Raw genomic sequence first — 16,061 nt, forward strand, 5'->3', positions numbered from 1 at the left:
AATACATGGTTAATGTGGACAATCTTGGCAGGCAGGGCTGTACAAGGTGAACATAGGCACCTCCAGAGAGGCTGCGTAAGCCAACTGTTTGGTTGTTCAAGATTCAAGTGGACCTATGTTCCAAATTTTAAATTAGATTTAGGATGAACTGAATTCCTTCCCTTCCAAAAAGTTAACAAATAGCAAGTTTTGAAATGGAGTTCAAATTATGGCAAGATTTGTGTAATTTGCTCTGTATCTGTGAAAGCACTGACCCATTTTGCATGCAGCACACTCAAAGTCTAACAACTAGAAATTTACCATCTTCCTCTGTGGAAAACCCTTGAGATGGATAGTGAGCAAGACGTGGGTCTGACTCATTTGGTTTATGCCACTGAGGTTTGTTCACGGGCCTGCCAGTTGAGTGGCCGTGTGACTGCTGCTGTGGAGTTGCTGTCCCATGAGTCTCACATGTCCGTGCCACCATTCTAGACCTCTGAAGTGCTATGTTGTAGTCTGGAGGCTTCCTGGCTGGATGGGAGCCACCTTCTGCAAACTCAGCAATAGGTATTCCTACATAACCGGGAGGAGTTGGAGGTGGTTCCCGATATCGACCCTCTTTTCTTGCTGCCGGAATAACAACAGGTGATTGTTAGAGAGAGGATGAGGAACGCTGCTCAAAGGAAAATAGACAGTTAAAAGCTAAATAAATATCAACCAACTCAACAGCCCAGGCACAGAAACTCTGAACACCAAAGGTAAACTATCGTATGCTAGACAAAGAGCTTGTGGAAAATAAATCAGTCAAAGTACAGAATATACAACATTCACAGGATATAGCTATTCTTCCAGCAGTGAAGCATTAGTCTAATAAAATTCACCAAATTTCATGGGGAATTTGTTCAAACTTCACAACTGAAGCTGTTCCAACAATTGTATACAATAAAATGTACAGTGATCAAAGCAACATGGAAGACTCAAGAGTCCATAGAAGTAGTAAACATCATGAATTCTGGCATCTCCCCACATGTATGATTAACTTAATTCTGAAGATGGGATTTGCATCCAAGAACCTATCTCTTTGTTTTTAACATCTTGGAGGGGAAAAAAGAAATACATCTGATACATTATTTTCTTCCTACAAATCTTGCTACTTAATGAGGCATAAGCTACAACTCCAAGAGATCAGGAAGAGAAGTGAGCTTCATCACTATACTATTTGCATGCACTACTGTCTGCAGCGCCTATGGTTGTATTCTCTGCAAAACCAAAATTGAAAGTATTCCCATAAGAACAATGACTGAATATGATTTTATCTAGGAGATGGAAAGACTACCACCTAGCCTGTGGATATCACTGAGATGTAACTGTTTACCTGAACAAGGCTTAACTCAGGCCATACTGAGAAGACCTCTTGGAGAGAACTTTATGGGAAAAAAAACCAGTTAAAAATCCTACGAATCTGCCAGGACATACAACAGATAGACAAGGGTCTCTGTTTCAGAGTTAAGTACTTAGAGAAGTCAACTGGGACTTTGATACTGAACACTTATTGTGGGTCCAGCCCTTTAACACATGACCACTTTAATGGTAAACCTTACAAATAAAGCAGGAAATACAGCACTGACACAGACAATTTGCACAGCTTGTCATACACTGTATTCTTGCATAAGTGCTGATGACAACACCACCCTGCATTATACAGAATGATTTGACTGAAAGGGCTGTACAAGCTTAAAATGGACTGGTGCTACTTGGATGCAAGTTTTTATAGATTTAAAATAAATCCTTGCTATTACAACAAAACCAAAAATTTTCAAATAGACTCTAAGTACTTTTCTTGGGCAAACTGTTTTAACCGAGCAAAACAGCACAAAGAGGCTTCTGAGAAACTTTATTCAAAGATTTCTGAAAATCAGAAGTTCTGTAGAAAGATTCTATTGTAGAAAGATTCTACTGAAATATTACAAGAAATCAATATCTATTAAGTGCAAAAGAACTATGTAAACCAGTGGGTTCAGCTGGATAGTGATACACAGAGTTACATTTGCAGGACAGTTAGTTAATAGTAGTGAAGGCCATGGAATTGTGTTGGTTTGAATTTTCAGGTGTTCTTTCAAGTCTGTAAAAATGTAGTGGTGAGCACTGCCTTGAAAGGCAAGTTTGGAAGCACACCTGTTACACATTCTGGAGGAAACCAAGGGTATCAAAGAGGAAAATTAGAGATTGGCATGAATCCATACACCTTCTTCCTCTTGATAGCCCAGGGATTTAGACCTGCACCCAAGCTTTGAGGCAAAAGGCCACTGCTAAGCAATATACTCGGGCAGAAAATGCAAAACCTGTTTATCACAGTGGTCTCAGCATGACCTCAATCTGGCAGACATTCAGCTGTGTCAGCAAGAAATGGCTTTTAGATAGTTCTTCATGTTAACCTGACAAAAGGCAAAGTGAGGGAGAATGAAAGGAAGGAAAGAGGCAAAAATTCAGAGGTATTGGATGGCCCACAGATTAGGATGCATAGAAGGAACAATATGATAAAAATGTTAAGCTCTGCCAAAGACACCTTCATACTAATTTATACATTATTTGATCTTTCCATTATTGAATGCACAGAAATGTATTTCAGCTCTAACTTCTTTGAAACCCCTTCAGTTTCAGCAGTCCAAAGAAAAATTTCAGTTGGTATTTTAACACAAAGGGATCCCATTTTCAGAAGTAAGGAATATTCACAATTATCAGACAAGTCATACAAAGGTATAAAGTGAAACACTTCTATAAAAATCAGGCCACATTTACTAAGATTTCTAAATATAGCCTATGGAGCCTTACTGTGATGAGAAATTCAAATTTCAGAACAGATCTCTAAATACATCAACCTCTCAAAATATTGCCCAGCAGTTGAGCTAGTTTTTTGATATATGACAGGCTCTCTTGAAACACAAAGGCACTGCTAGAACTGAGAATCAACAATAAATGATATTTTACCTAGCAATATATGTACAATTAAAGGGAAAAAATTAAGAGAGACTACAAAATATTCAGTTTTGCCTTAAAAATTAAAAACCAAACAAAAAAAAAAAACAACCCCAAAATCAAAAACCAACCAACCAACCAAAACCAGACAAAAGAAATGCAGAACAATATGAGGAAACTTAAGCAAATAAATTAAAATTTTTCACAGCAAACAAAACTTAACTTACCAACAAGCCCCTTTGTACTACTTGATGCTGCTGCTGTGTGGGGAGGGACGGGAGCTGGCTTTGTCTCCTCTGCTGGTACAGATGTTATGCTACTGGTGTCAGCTTCAATCGAAACATCCTTCCCACCCCTCCGCTTTATGGTACCTGTATCACCCTCGGAGTCCTCTCCCCAGTATCCTGTGGAAGATGCCCAGCTTGCTCTGGACTGTGCTTGATCAAGGCCCTCCCTACCTTGACTTTGCCTGCCATACTTTGTGCCATGGTCAGGGAACATCAGCTGGTCCATGTGGCCACCCGAGGCCCACAGTCCTGCCCCATCGCCTGAACTATCAAAATGAGAGTGTCCAAAAGGCAGAGTCTCCCAGCTCCTCTGGTGCTGAATTGTCTGGATGTTATCATGAGAACCACTCGAACAAGAAGTCCAGCTCCCACGGCCACTGTCAGCTGCGTCGAGTGAAGCTCTGTCCCCCTGGTCCTGTGACAGCTCTTCTGTACTAGGAGAAGAAAGTACAGTTGCTCCAGCATACAGGCCTCGGGTCTCTGACAGCGGTGCATATGAGCTGGGTACACATTGATGGGGGGGACAAAAAATCCAGTGTTGGAATTGGAAATCATGAACAAGACGCACAAAGAAACAACCAAAGAAAAACAAAAAACACGCTGTGGGTTGGACTAGGTAACTTTCATGACATTTGAAAGGTCTCTTTCCACCCAAACCATTCTATGATTCTACGGTGGAAGATTTTGATGCACTTGATACTACTTATTGTTTGCATGAATGGCTGATTCAATTTGGAGAATATAACATTTTTCTTTCAAGTACATCCTCAATAAAACAAAAGCAAACAGAAACAAACAAACAAAACTGGATCGATAACTTGCTGAAACCTTACACTTCAATAGTGTAATTTCAAAAGGTAAAATCTTTGCAACATTTCCTTAAGACAGGCAAACCACACAGACACACATACAGGGAAACAAACAGGGTTATTCTACTGCTTTCCCAGCCATGGTGAGCAAATGGTAGGAAAAAAGCTAGCTTTCAAAAGCTAGAAACAGAATTTAGAGGGAAGTGGTGATATTCAGGTTTAGATTTCAGATTTTTTTTTCTGCTTAAGAAACTGTGAGAATTAACTTTTCAACATTTCCTGCAAATGGAAATGTATTTTAAGCTTATTTTTGGAAACACATGCTACTTCATAGAGCAAGTATGTTTTCTGTAGCCTTTCAATGATTAAGTGAGTCTGACATGATCCCTTACACAGCAGCAGATAAAACCAACAAAATGTCACTTTTGCTTAGCAGATATCCAGGCTCCTGGACTTGTTCTTCCAGGGCACCTTCCTATGCAGACTAGAACCCTCTTCTTCCAAATATTTAAGACATCTGAATAAAGAGTTTGCATAGCCTGAGATTCCCAAAGCTGAAGTACAGCAGTTTTGGTTGGAACAGGTCTGCCATTCACAGAGCCTGCAGGATTAAAACCCCAGAAACCATTCAGAGGACGGAAGCATCCAAATAACAGCTAAAAAAAAAAAAAAAAAAAAAAAAGGAGACTAAACAGGAGCCAGAACTCCAATTATTTTCACACCAAGGCTCACTGCTAGAGATTTACAGAACTCCTCACAGCACTAGCTTCCCCACCATTACAGAAGTTAATTACCTAGAAAATTACTAGAAAACCAACAGCGTAATGTGAATTTTAGCTTCCAATTATTGTTGACTAGAAGAGATATTTGGAGTAAAATATTTTGGAGTTAGACAAATATGCACTTTTCCATGAAGCAGACTGGAAAATTGCTAGCTATTTCTGTTCTCAGTTTGATCACTGAGTAATTGTTTGAATATCTCATCTAATTCAGTTAATTTCCCATGGAGGAAGCAGACTAGGGTACTAGTTTGCCACAAAGTGGATAATCTGTGGCACCAATGAAATGCTCAAATGTGGTGATGTCTTGCTGCTGTAGACCTCATCACTCACTCAGGAGTACAAAACCTTTTCTTAGCAGGAATGGAGCATTATCACAAAATGAAGCATTGAAGTAGTAGTTTTTTAAGAGTAGAGGAGAAAAAATATTCGAGAGAAACAGGGAAAGTTACATGGACAAATATACATGCCACATACACACTTAAAGTATGAAAGTATATGAAAGTATAATATAAGTAAGCACAAATAAAATTCTTACCCTAAGCTGTATTGATCTGGTTCAATCATGATTCTTCTATCAATCCTTCCCACACCAAGATTTGTCTCCACAATGCTGACAGAATGCCTCTGTCTCCTCTCATCATGCAGGGGGACTGGCATAGAGTCAAAAGAGGAATTACTGACAATACTAGATCTAGAAGAAATTTCACTGTGACCAGAATCAGAGAAGTTATCCACGGTGCTGCTTGGAGCCAAAGTGTAGCCTGCAAAGGGAACATGGTGTTAATCAGACTCTCCGAGATGCCTGGCTTGCCAGGCCACTGGCAATACTGCAATAAAACTGGCAATAAAATAAAGCTACTATTACATTTACATAGCACTGCAAAAGATAAAGATACACAGCAAACCTGTGTGACACTGTCTTTGGTATCTCAGTCAGAGACTGAGGATTGTGGGAACATGTACTGCTCATTAACAAACCAACTTCTCTTCTTCCCTCTTCTAAATTCTTTTCAAATTCATCATCATATCCTCACATTATGAAATACTACTTCTCAAAATCTGCCTGAGCATAAACACAGTCTCCAAGACTGGAAGGAAAGAGATGTTCTGCTTGAGATTTCTCCTTAAAAAAATCCCAGAGACTCTGTCGTGCATTCTTTGTATTCTGCAAAGCTACACTTCAGAGATTAACAGATACATGAAGCCCAGATGTCTGGACTGACTGCTTATCACATAGCTTAGCTGAGAGAGGGGCAGGTTTTCAAGTTTTCTTTGTGATACTTGGTTCACTAAGTAATTCCAAAATCCATATTACCAAAATTATGGTGAAATTTGGAGGTAGGTAGCACTGACATGGCCCAACAGAGATAAAATCTGCAAATCATGTCATAGAAGCAAATTCAGCTTTTCTTTCAGTATTAAACAAATTGTGCTGAATGTTCTTGCCAGCTAAATTAAAGATCATTAAACATATCCACAAGTCACCACAGTTTTCATATTTTCCTTTCACTCTACTCATAAGTGTCAAAATTACTTCAATCGATCTATCCCAATTCACTTGCTGAAAACTAATGCTGGGAATTGATGCTGCCATTTTTATCTGAAAGAACATATCATTAGCTTCATGTGACCATCAAACCAAGGATTTTTTAAAAAATCATGTTTATGATATGCTTTTTGCAAAAATAAATTGCTGTTCACACTGTGAGTCAAGTACAGAATTCCAATTCCTTTTTCAAAAATTGCATAGGCCTGACAATATTTATATAAGTTCACTCTTTGTTAATGCTGTATTTGGGAGAAATAATGATGACAGCTTACAAAGACTCAAGATGATATATCCTCTACATATTATCCTCCTCCATCAGACATTAGTAAATAACACTCCAATAGAAGTCACTCCAGCCCCAATGTATATTTTGCCATAATGACCTATTATGTAACTGTAAACTGAACTTTTATGTTATCCTGAAAAGAGAATAACTTAGAACTCATCTGCAATACATCTAGGCTATCATTCTTCCCAAATGTCTTTTTTAAAATTTAAACTACAGGATAATGCCTCCATACTCTGTTTTGTCAATTCATAGCCAGAACTACCATGAAAACAAACAAGCAAGCAGGCTTTAAAAAAAAGCTCCTTTTAAAGTCCTAAATTTACTTAAAAAAAATAACTCTGTGAAATTATTTCAAAATATCTTGGTGAAGAAAGCTCCAATGTATAATACCATTCCTCAAAAATTCATACACACGGTTTAAATAATCAGGCTGCAATTAAAAATTCTGTAGTATAAAATATAAATTACAATATTAAATATTCTGATTTGAATTCCAAATACCTCATACCTTTCTGTCATATGTAGGTCACATCCCATTCAGATGCATGACACAGCAAATAATTCCTCTGACAGACCAGTGTGGTCAATGCTGTACAAAGATTTTAAGTTTCCACCTGTACATCCTTCCACTGAAGGCAGGAAACGCTCGACATTGGAATATTTTTTGTCAGAAGCAGCTGCAGTCAGACTGACCTGCTGCATCAAATCCTGTATCATACCAGGCTGTCTTTTCTGGCTTTCGATCACCAGAGGGCTTTCAGGTACCCTTAAAATCAGGTTCACAGCTACCTTTCATGTATCCCTCTCTGCACTACATTTTCTGTCCTCTTGCTGACTGTATGTGACAAAAATAGGAGCAGCAGAATTGAGCATCCAAATTCTCTCTCAGAAGCTTCCAAAGTCCACGAGCTTCAAGAAACAAGATAAGAAATATTGAGCATCTACTACCTTTCCTTGGAGAGCTCTGTGGTGAAGTAGGAGGAGAAGACAACTGCGAAGATGCACTTGAGACAGTGTCTTCAGATTGCTTCTTGTGACGATCCAAACTTCCTTCTTCCGACAATGAAAGAATTTTCTTTAAAGCTTGTGGGGAGTTAATGCCTTTAGGTAAGAATTAAAGTAGAAAGATGTAAAGTCCAGTATAAATACATCCTTATGTTTCACAATGCATTTATAGAGCAGACACTCCACAGGAAGAAAAAGCTACATTTTTTTCCTGTATGTTTCTGAGTTCCTGACATGAGCTTAAATGAAGCAAAATGTTAAAATGTATTCCTATTTAAAATATAGTGCTTTATTCCTGCACATTAGTGCAGATTATCTTTCATTCTGGCCAAATAAATACTTTGCCACATAAAACATGAAACTTTGATGTCGCAGTACACTGCCTCAATATATAATTGAAGATATGCATAGGAATGGTTACCGAGAAACTTGAACTAAAATTAGCTTAAATACAGACACACACCCATTTCACTGGTTAGTGAAGATTTATATAGTAAGAATTTAAATTGCTCTCCTGTTTCTTTTCTATTCAGAGTAGCCTAGAAGGTCAAAGGACACTGGAAAGAAAATTAATAAGGATTAGGCTTATGAAACAAGGTCATCCTGCAGCTGCCTTTCTCTCTTTCATTTTTGAGAACTATCTCTGCACCAGCTTATTTTGGGAAACTACAGAGTAAAAACATCCTGAAGATGATGCATGATGTAAAGATCTAGGGCATCAGGAATTGCTTTTCCCAGACCACATTTATTCATTTTTCTTTTCCCCTCAAAGATACACCCTGGAACAGCCGTATAAGTGAAGACAGTTTCTCTGACAGTTTTGCCAATGTTTTTGGTAGAGGTTATTTCCAAACATTCATGGACTTTTATCTTTGATCTGTTGGATCACAATCCTGCTATCAATAATTCACAGCTGCCTGATCATCATAACCCAGTCAATTTTCAGAAACTTTGCCACTATGAGCAAAAAATTGCAGTCTATGAAGCTTCAAAGTCCTTTCAAGATTAAAATTAAATGGTAAAATCAACAAGATCTAGATGAATATTGAATTGTTTCTTGCTCATTTTGCTGCTTCCAATGCTTTGTTGCAGCCTAAGTAGTCATGAGGAAAACCAATAAAGAGTGAAATCAGAATTAATCTCTTATGCAATAACCACCATGAAAAAGGAAGGGCTAGTTATGCTACATATACTTCCTAGGAATATCATCATACTTGTGAATTAAAGAGTTCATTAATAGTGCATATATGTTTTGCACACATGTTGGGACACAGAATTGGTAATCACGGTAAAATTTCCTATAGTCCAGTGCTTTTCTGTAGAATACAGAGGCAGCAATAACAACCACATAACAATAAAAAGCAGAAGGGAGTAGAAGCCAAAGGGACAATTATCAATGTGAAAGTTCAGACCCACATTGCTAACAGGACTGCAAGTTCGAGCAGGCCTCAATTTCACCTTAAAAATTTAACTTGTAAAGAGAGACCAAAACTTCTGAGGCATCTCAAGAACTCCAGGTCTCCAGTTCCTCTAGAAAAGTTAAGGCAAATTCCCAAGGCAAACAGAGAGAGACATATATTCTTTCAAACTGCTATCAATAGGCAAATATTTACACTGATTAAATTGACAGGATGCTTTCCCTAGATTTCTTTCTTTCCATTTCTAGAGATGAGAACTATGCCTAAACACTGCATAAACAGGTATAACCTGCATATTATACTACCAGAAATGGAAGTCTAAACCTTCTTTAATTAAAAATGTCTTGTCAACATAGGCAAACAAATTTCAGAAAATTAAACCAAATTCTTCCTTGTTCCACCTACCGAATGGTGGGAGGTCTTTGACTGGCACCTTCTTGCGAGAGGGATAAAGAGACACGGCCGGGACCTGCAATGCTTGGTTCACTTTATGCTGCTGCTGCACTTTCTGCTGGATGCCTGCCCGGGGAGCCACTGGTGACGTTTCAGATTTCCCAGATCGCTTGTCTCCTGTGTTCTTCGGCACTTTGCAAGAAAGGGGACAAAACACTGAATGACTACCAGCTGAGAACACAGTGATGTTTTAGTCTAAGCAGTGCAAAGCCCTCTGATTGACAATTAAAAAGTGCACAAATATTTGTCCAATTAATGCAGCATGATATCTTTAGACAGAAAAGATGAAGAGGAAAAGAGAGGGAGATGTAACTCCATTTAAAAGATGTACATCATCAATATTTTCTTTCTCAAAATAAAGCTCTGATAAATGACCACTGTTACAAAAAACATGATCAGATACTGGGCTATCGTAAGGACTACAACTGATTCAGAGCAGACATATAATTACTTTTTTTTGCTACCCTGCAGGAAGGGAAGGGCATAAGATACAACATTTCTTAAAATCAAAATGAAATGGATATCCAAGATAAGATTCCCCTATGCTGCCCCCAGGAACAGCCCTCCAGGTATCTCTGAAGCACCTGGACATAAGAAAATCCCCTACTCCCTCAGAACAACCATATTGCTATCCACAATAATAACCTCAGTATATCAGAAATATAGAAGAACTTTTGACTCCTCCGTACCCTTTGTACAGACAAATCTAAAAAGCCATTGTACACTTCATTGTGACATCATCTTAAAGCCTTATCATCTGTATAAATACTATGTCTCTATCCTGTTAATCCACAAGATTATTTCCTTAGGATTCATAGATGTTTAGTACTTGAAAATGACTAGACAAATAATTTTCTACTTCATTGTCTAGTTACTGCTCCCAGTTGATTCACTGGACTAGAAATAGAGTTATATTGAACAGTTTTCCTGAAATCCATAACAAATGACAATGCTCACATGTGTTCGTGGCTGGCTCACACTGCAGAGAGAGTGTCTGGAGGCTCTCTTCATCCATTTCCAGATCCAAGTTTGAGAGATACTGCTTTACTTTCCGTGCCATCTGAGCATCTTCATAGAGCTTTTTAGCATTAAGAAAGGAGCTGCGACGGACCCGCTTTTTATGCCCTCCTGCTTGTGCAACATCCAACACAGCTGCATTGGCACTGCCCTGGCTGAGAGACCTGGAGTGAGGGGGCAGGAGGGGCAAGAAAGAGAGCAAAGGTATGACTTAGTCCAGCACGGTATCACCCGATAAACATGAAACATGCAAGAGATTGCATGAATGTCAGTCTATGGTCAAAGCTTACATGCCTCATTCCAGTAAGTCAAACAGCTATAACAGATAGAAAGATGAGGGCCAAGAAATCTTTTTACTTGGTTACAGGCACTAATTTAATGGCACAGATATTTTAACCTATTTTGCTCCAACACTTCACACATCTAGAAAAGCATTCAAGGTAGCTCTCTCATATAAGCCATCTACTGAGAGGACTGGAGCATTAGGAAAAGCTCATGCAGTAAGGCAGTGCTGACAGAAGACTATAGTTGAGGTTCAAATACATATAAAGGAGATATTTTGAAAGCCCTCTGTGTTTGAAATCAGACTGTATACAAAATGTACAGCTCAGTTTTACAGAATAAAACTTCTTTGTAACTTGCAAGACTGAAGAGAAGTTTCTTAAACAAAATGATCAGCTAGTTTGTGATTAAATAAATGTCATGCACATTTCAATATATGTGTATCTGTATGAATGCTATGCATTGGTCCTGAATTGTTAAGGTAAAAATGATGGCTAATTGTAATATGAAATTAAGTTAGTCAAGCAGATACTGTAAATTTTAACTTTTGAATCTGATTGTGATAATTGTTTAATAGGTATAACAGCTATATTCAGCTGTTGCAACTTTTTCATCTTGTAATTTAATTTTGACTGAAAGTCTCTTCCCTCAGCAATTTAAACTAGAGGTGGGAAAGAACACTCCACTTCTACCTGTGACCACTTAAAAATAATTTACAACTTCCGTGTTTTAATCTCAAATCAAATGTAATGTCAGTAAAAAAGGGTTACAAAAGAAAAATATGTCAAAGCACCAGAAAATTAAAGATAGCAAGTAGGAAAAAATGCAAATGATAAAGGAAGAATGAATGTCTATGTGTGTTGTCTCCAACCACTTACCCCAAACTCCTCCATTTCTTCTTCCTGCAAGTGAGAGCCAGGAAGAATAAAGCATGGGTTTAAGAAGAGACAGAGAAAGATCACAAGCTCAGAAAGAAAAGACCAGACTTCAGGACAAGCAGTTATGGAAGCCCACAAACATTAAAAAGAGCCTTGACTTGGGCATACATATATTACAAACTCTTCTAGCTCAAATTAAGAAAAAAGAGTATGCAATAAGCTTGTCAAACATGAAGCCAAAGAGCATTTACTCTGTGTTTTCTAACACAAGTAGCTGACACTGCTTCAGACACATTACCACTTCTACTAAATCAAAATTATAAGGCTGACACCCGTCAATATTTCAACTAGACAAATAGATATGTTTTCAAGAAAGTTTCTCTCCCTCCCACAGATAGAGTCTCATTTTTATGATGTAACCATCAACTATGGAATAGTAAGAAACATTTTAGAATGTATCAGTAACCACAAAACGTAATGGTTGCTCCAGGGTTACACCACCACATCATGCTGGTCAATTGCTAACACAGAAAATTCATACTGCTCCAATAGAAGGGGCACATAAAAGTCCCTCTTGCTGCCACCCAGCCTTCTCCCAGATGGGGAAAGCTCTGCCTGGTACAACACACGTACCTTGTTCTAAACATGAGAGCAGGATCCATGTTCACAGACGCCATGCGGCCGACATGGCGTATCTCCTTCGCAATCATCCGCAGCTTCTCAAAATTCACCAGGCCCTCCACTTTAGAATCATTTCCTACAACCAACAACATCAGTGATTAGGCAGGAAAGTTACTTTTCCTTAGCTAGCAAAAGATGATATACTTCTGCCTTTACCTTCATGAAGGAATGTAAGGTCTTTTTTGATGACAGGAAACAGGGGGATAATAGGGGGCTGTAGGTTTTGGCTGTTAAGGACATTACGATATTTTGCCATATTCCTAGAAGGATCAAACAAGTCTTGTAGATCTTGAAACAGTTTTTCATACTTGCTTGGAAGCTTTTCCCAAGTAGTTCGGAGCCTTGCAACTGGTGCTAAATTCAGGCCACTTGAAAAAAAAGAAGTGCAAAAAAGTTGAAGAACAAGAGGAAAGAAACAAAAAATCCTAGAAAATACCTTGTTAAATATTGTATGGTAGAAATACCATATAGCCAGAACACATTAGCACAACAATGTCAATAAAACAACAGAAATTTTAAAACTTCTTTTTGCCAGCATGTTTTACAGAAGATATTTTTTATAAAAGCTATAATAACTGAAGATATCTACATGATACAACCATAAAGTGAAAAAAGTTACACTTGGATGAGTAATTAAACCTTAAAGAGAATATGTATTTGTTACTTTAGAACAGTGTCTGAGTTTGATAAGACTATCATAATCTAAGTACCTCAGGATGACCACTTCTTTCCAGATTAACAATTTGGAAGAAAAACTATTTTCCACCTACATAATGATATTCAGGTGGTGACAGCACACTGACCCACCTTCTTTCTGCAATAATCCTTCTGACTTTGCTCTTTCAGGATGAAATTTTGTAACACTGTCTATACCACAGGTTATTGTCAAGCTGTAGCTGGTGCAAACCCCCCTTTTCCCCTGTAATGACATTAACTATCTTGCTGTTAATTTCTACCTGGTGGGAAAGTCTGATACCTAGAATCTTTCCTTCACACAAGTTTTTCCTAGCAGAGAGACTGCTTTTATTTCTCCTTGACACTGGCCGAAATAGCTGAACAAAATCTCAATACTTTGATGTCTCAGAGATGCTGAATGATCATCAGCATGGACCCTTGACTTTGGAACTTGCCTCATTTCCTGCATAGTATTCAAACCTACTCATTTTTTTCCTCCTCACAGGAAAAGTGTCACATTCAATCTGTTGACTGAATGTCAAGATGATGACAAGAGCTTGTGTCAAAGATAGTGATAACACTGTCAGTTTACCGCAACTTACTTGAGCTTTTTCATGAGAGACAATATAGGGGGATTGTTTGTTTTTGTTTGGGTTTTAAAGAAAGTGTATAAACATAGACATTAGAGTTTACTCTCTTCATTCTCATTCCGAAACTAAGAAAGGTTTTATGAGATTTTCAGTACATTTTAAAACTCTTATTACAAGATCTTTATTTACAGACTATATTAGGGCATCACAGTCTGATACTGATAATTTTCAAAGTTCTGTGAAAAAAAGCTGCTGATAGAAAGAAAACAAAATGCAACATATTATGGCTGAATGAATTTAAGATACTGGGCAGTACGGACAAAAATGGGCTGCTTTGGGGAAATTAACCCATTCATTTGCAACACTTGTGTGGTTTTCCTCTATATACCTGTTGGTTTTTTTGTCTTTGTCTTTAAATAAGTGCATTAGTTTCTCTAGTGCCAATACACCTTGCCACACTGTATTGAGCAGTAAGTACACAACAGTAGCATTTCTAATACTATTTCAGCAAACATTTCAGATTACAGAAAATACCCTCCTTAGCAGAATGCCAAGTGTTGATGTTAGCAGTATAAACTGGTTTACTCTATTACGCACATTTTTTTTAAGACTGACATAAGTAAGATTTTGCTTTTTACTTAGAAGTAAAATTATTAGCGGGCAATACCTAATGATGGCAAACATCGAGTTGAAGTTCTTGCATTCTCTGCAGTGCAGCGCTATCTTAATGAAATGCTTAATGATCTTCATTCTTTTCAGCTGGTTGGTTTCTCTTAGGATCTCAGAAGCCACCCAGAATGTCTCTTGATTTATCACCTCTTCAAACCTTTTTAGATTAGTGCAACCTGTTTTTGATTTGAGTTTAAACAAGTCATCTATGTATTCCGTGGGTTCGATATTACGGAACAGCTCAAAGTTCCTCATGGAGAGTTGGGTAGCCACCTCAACAGTACTGAGCTGTAGTAGGGAAATTTGGCTTTCCCTTAATAACTCTTGAGCATCTTCATCTGAACAAAGAGTTTCTGTTTCCATGTTGTTCTTCAAGTAATACCTGTAAAAACAAAATTCAGAAAAAGACACCAGATATAATAGGCCAGATTAGTGCTGAGAGTTACAGCAACAATCCAGTTGGAATCTGAGAATAAAATGAACTTCACCAGGCCTAGGTATCAATGAGACATTGCATGAGCAGATATGTGTTGCAAAGAAGTAGAATAATAAATAATTAAGTAACAGTTCTTTAACAAGATTTTGACTTAATAAACTGGCACCATCAGTGTTAGCTCAGTCTCCATCTTACCTTCCACTCAGCTGTATCCTGTCAGCAAGCTTGGATAGCTGATCAGGAAGCCTCCTTTGCTTGATGACCCCCTCAGGTGTGACAGAGACCTCGCACAGTGAATAGGCATCAGGGGTTGCAGTCAGAGCAAATTCCCTGATGGCCTGGATGACCACTTCCTTTGCTGTTGTGTCCTTGCTGATCATTATGTAGCGACTTTGCTGGTCTGCCTTGAAAACCCGCAGAACCTGGTCTGGTAAGTCTGGAAAAAAATTACAAGCAAGTCATGCAATTTAGTAAGCAAAATAAAATAAAAACACAATAATACAAGAACGGGCAAGTCATATTGAGTTTAATTTTTAGTGTTATCAGTTTTTACTTCAGTATAAGTGCTGATGAAAAGCTAGGCTCTTGCTGATAAAGAATATCTTCAGTAAATGCTAGTTCTATTAACATACAGGAAAAGAAGCTAGTTATACTATAAATGGAGCAAGCCACAAAAATATGTTAATATTTTCAAAGTTTGGACAGACAAACTAACGAGCATGAATATATTGAAATCCAGACCCATTGATCAACTGAATTTTGGTAGTTATTACTGTATTATTAGGAAAAAAAACCCCAAATTATACAGGTATCCATCACTAGGTTTTTTAACCTCAGGTATTTTTAACTTACAAGTATTTCAAATAATTTAATTTCTTCCCTCGTTAGAAATAAGCTTTTCTAGTTTTGTGAGGCATGACATCTACTCATTTTTCTTTAATATCTTTCTTAAAACTAATTAATTTTTTAGATCAAAGACATCATACAAGCAAGAAAATATATAATAATAAAAAGCCTTCTAAATGAAGGCTTCTGAAATTACTATCATGATAAAATAGTGAAAAAATAACTGCCAAATAAAAACATTCACTTTGGTACAACTAGAGGTTTTTTTGACAAGACCTGAATGTGCATAACATGTATTCAAGTTACTACAGAAAGATCTATTCAGCAGCAGAAATCTGGTGACAAAAGAACAGAACTTATCACCTCCCCACTGCTCCTGCGTGTTTCCAAAATAATAATTTGGAAAGCATTAAGATGAGTCTCTCTGATAGGAGTTCATT

At 37.7% G+C, this 16,061-nt stretch overlaps 1 protein-coding gene across 13 annotated transcripts in view; it reads right to left on the reverse strand.

Annotated features, from left to right (window-relative positions):
* RAPGEF2 (Rap guanine nucleotide exchange factor 2) overlaps nucleotides 1-16,061 on the reverse strand; it is a 183,625-nt gene that overhangs the window by 2,997 nt on the left and 164,567 nt on the right. For 7 of the 13 annotated variants that reach the window (XM_002198974.7, XM_030271434.4, XM_012573429.5 and 4 more), the window contains 11 exons: nucleotides 14,971-15,211; nucleotides 14,338-14,721; nucleotides 12,562-12,773; nucleotides 12,358-12,481; nucleotides 11,725-11,748; nucleotides 10,505-10,728; nucleotides 9,500-9,679; nucleotides 7,620-7,772; nucleotides 5,369-5,594; nucleotides 3,183-3,742; nucleotides 301-606 (listed from right to left, as the gene is read on the reverse strand). In XM_002198974.7, coding sequence (XP_002199010.4) covers nucleotides 301-606; nucleotides 3,183-3,742; nucleotides 5,369-5,594; nucleotides 7,620-7,772; nucleotides 9,500-9,679; nucleotides 10,505-10,728; nucleotides 11,725-11,748; nucleotides 12,358-12,481; nucleotides 12,562-12,773; nucleotides 14,338-14,721; nucleotides 14,971-15,211 — 2,634 coding nt within the window. Of the gene's footprint in view, nucleotides 1-300; nucleotides 607-3,182; nucleotides 3,743-5,368; nucleotides 5,595-7,619; nucleotides 7,773-9,499; nucleotides 9,680-10,504; nucleotides 10,729-11,724; nucleotides 11,749-12,357; nucleotides 12,482-12,561; nucleotides 12,774-14,337; nucleotides 14,722-14,970; nucleotides 15,212-16,061 lie in introns of those variants that run through there. The other 6 variants (XM_030271433.4, XM_012573430.5, XM_030271437.4 and 3 more) reach the window with 3 other exon arrangements.

The sequence above is a fragment of the Taeniopygia guttata genome, chromosome 4 (assembly GCF_048771995.1).
Source record: "Taeniopygia guttata chromosome 4, bTaeGut7.mat, whole genome shotgun sequence".
Classification (NCBI taxonomy): Eukaryota; Metazoa; Chordata; class Aves; order Passeriformes; family Estrildidae; genus Taeniopygia; species Taeniopygia guttata.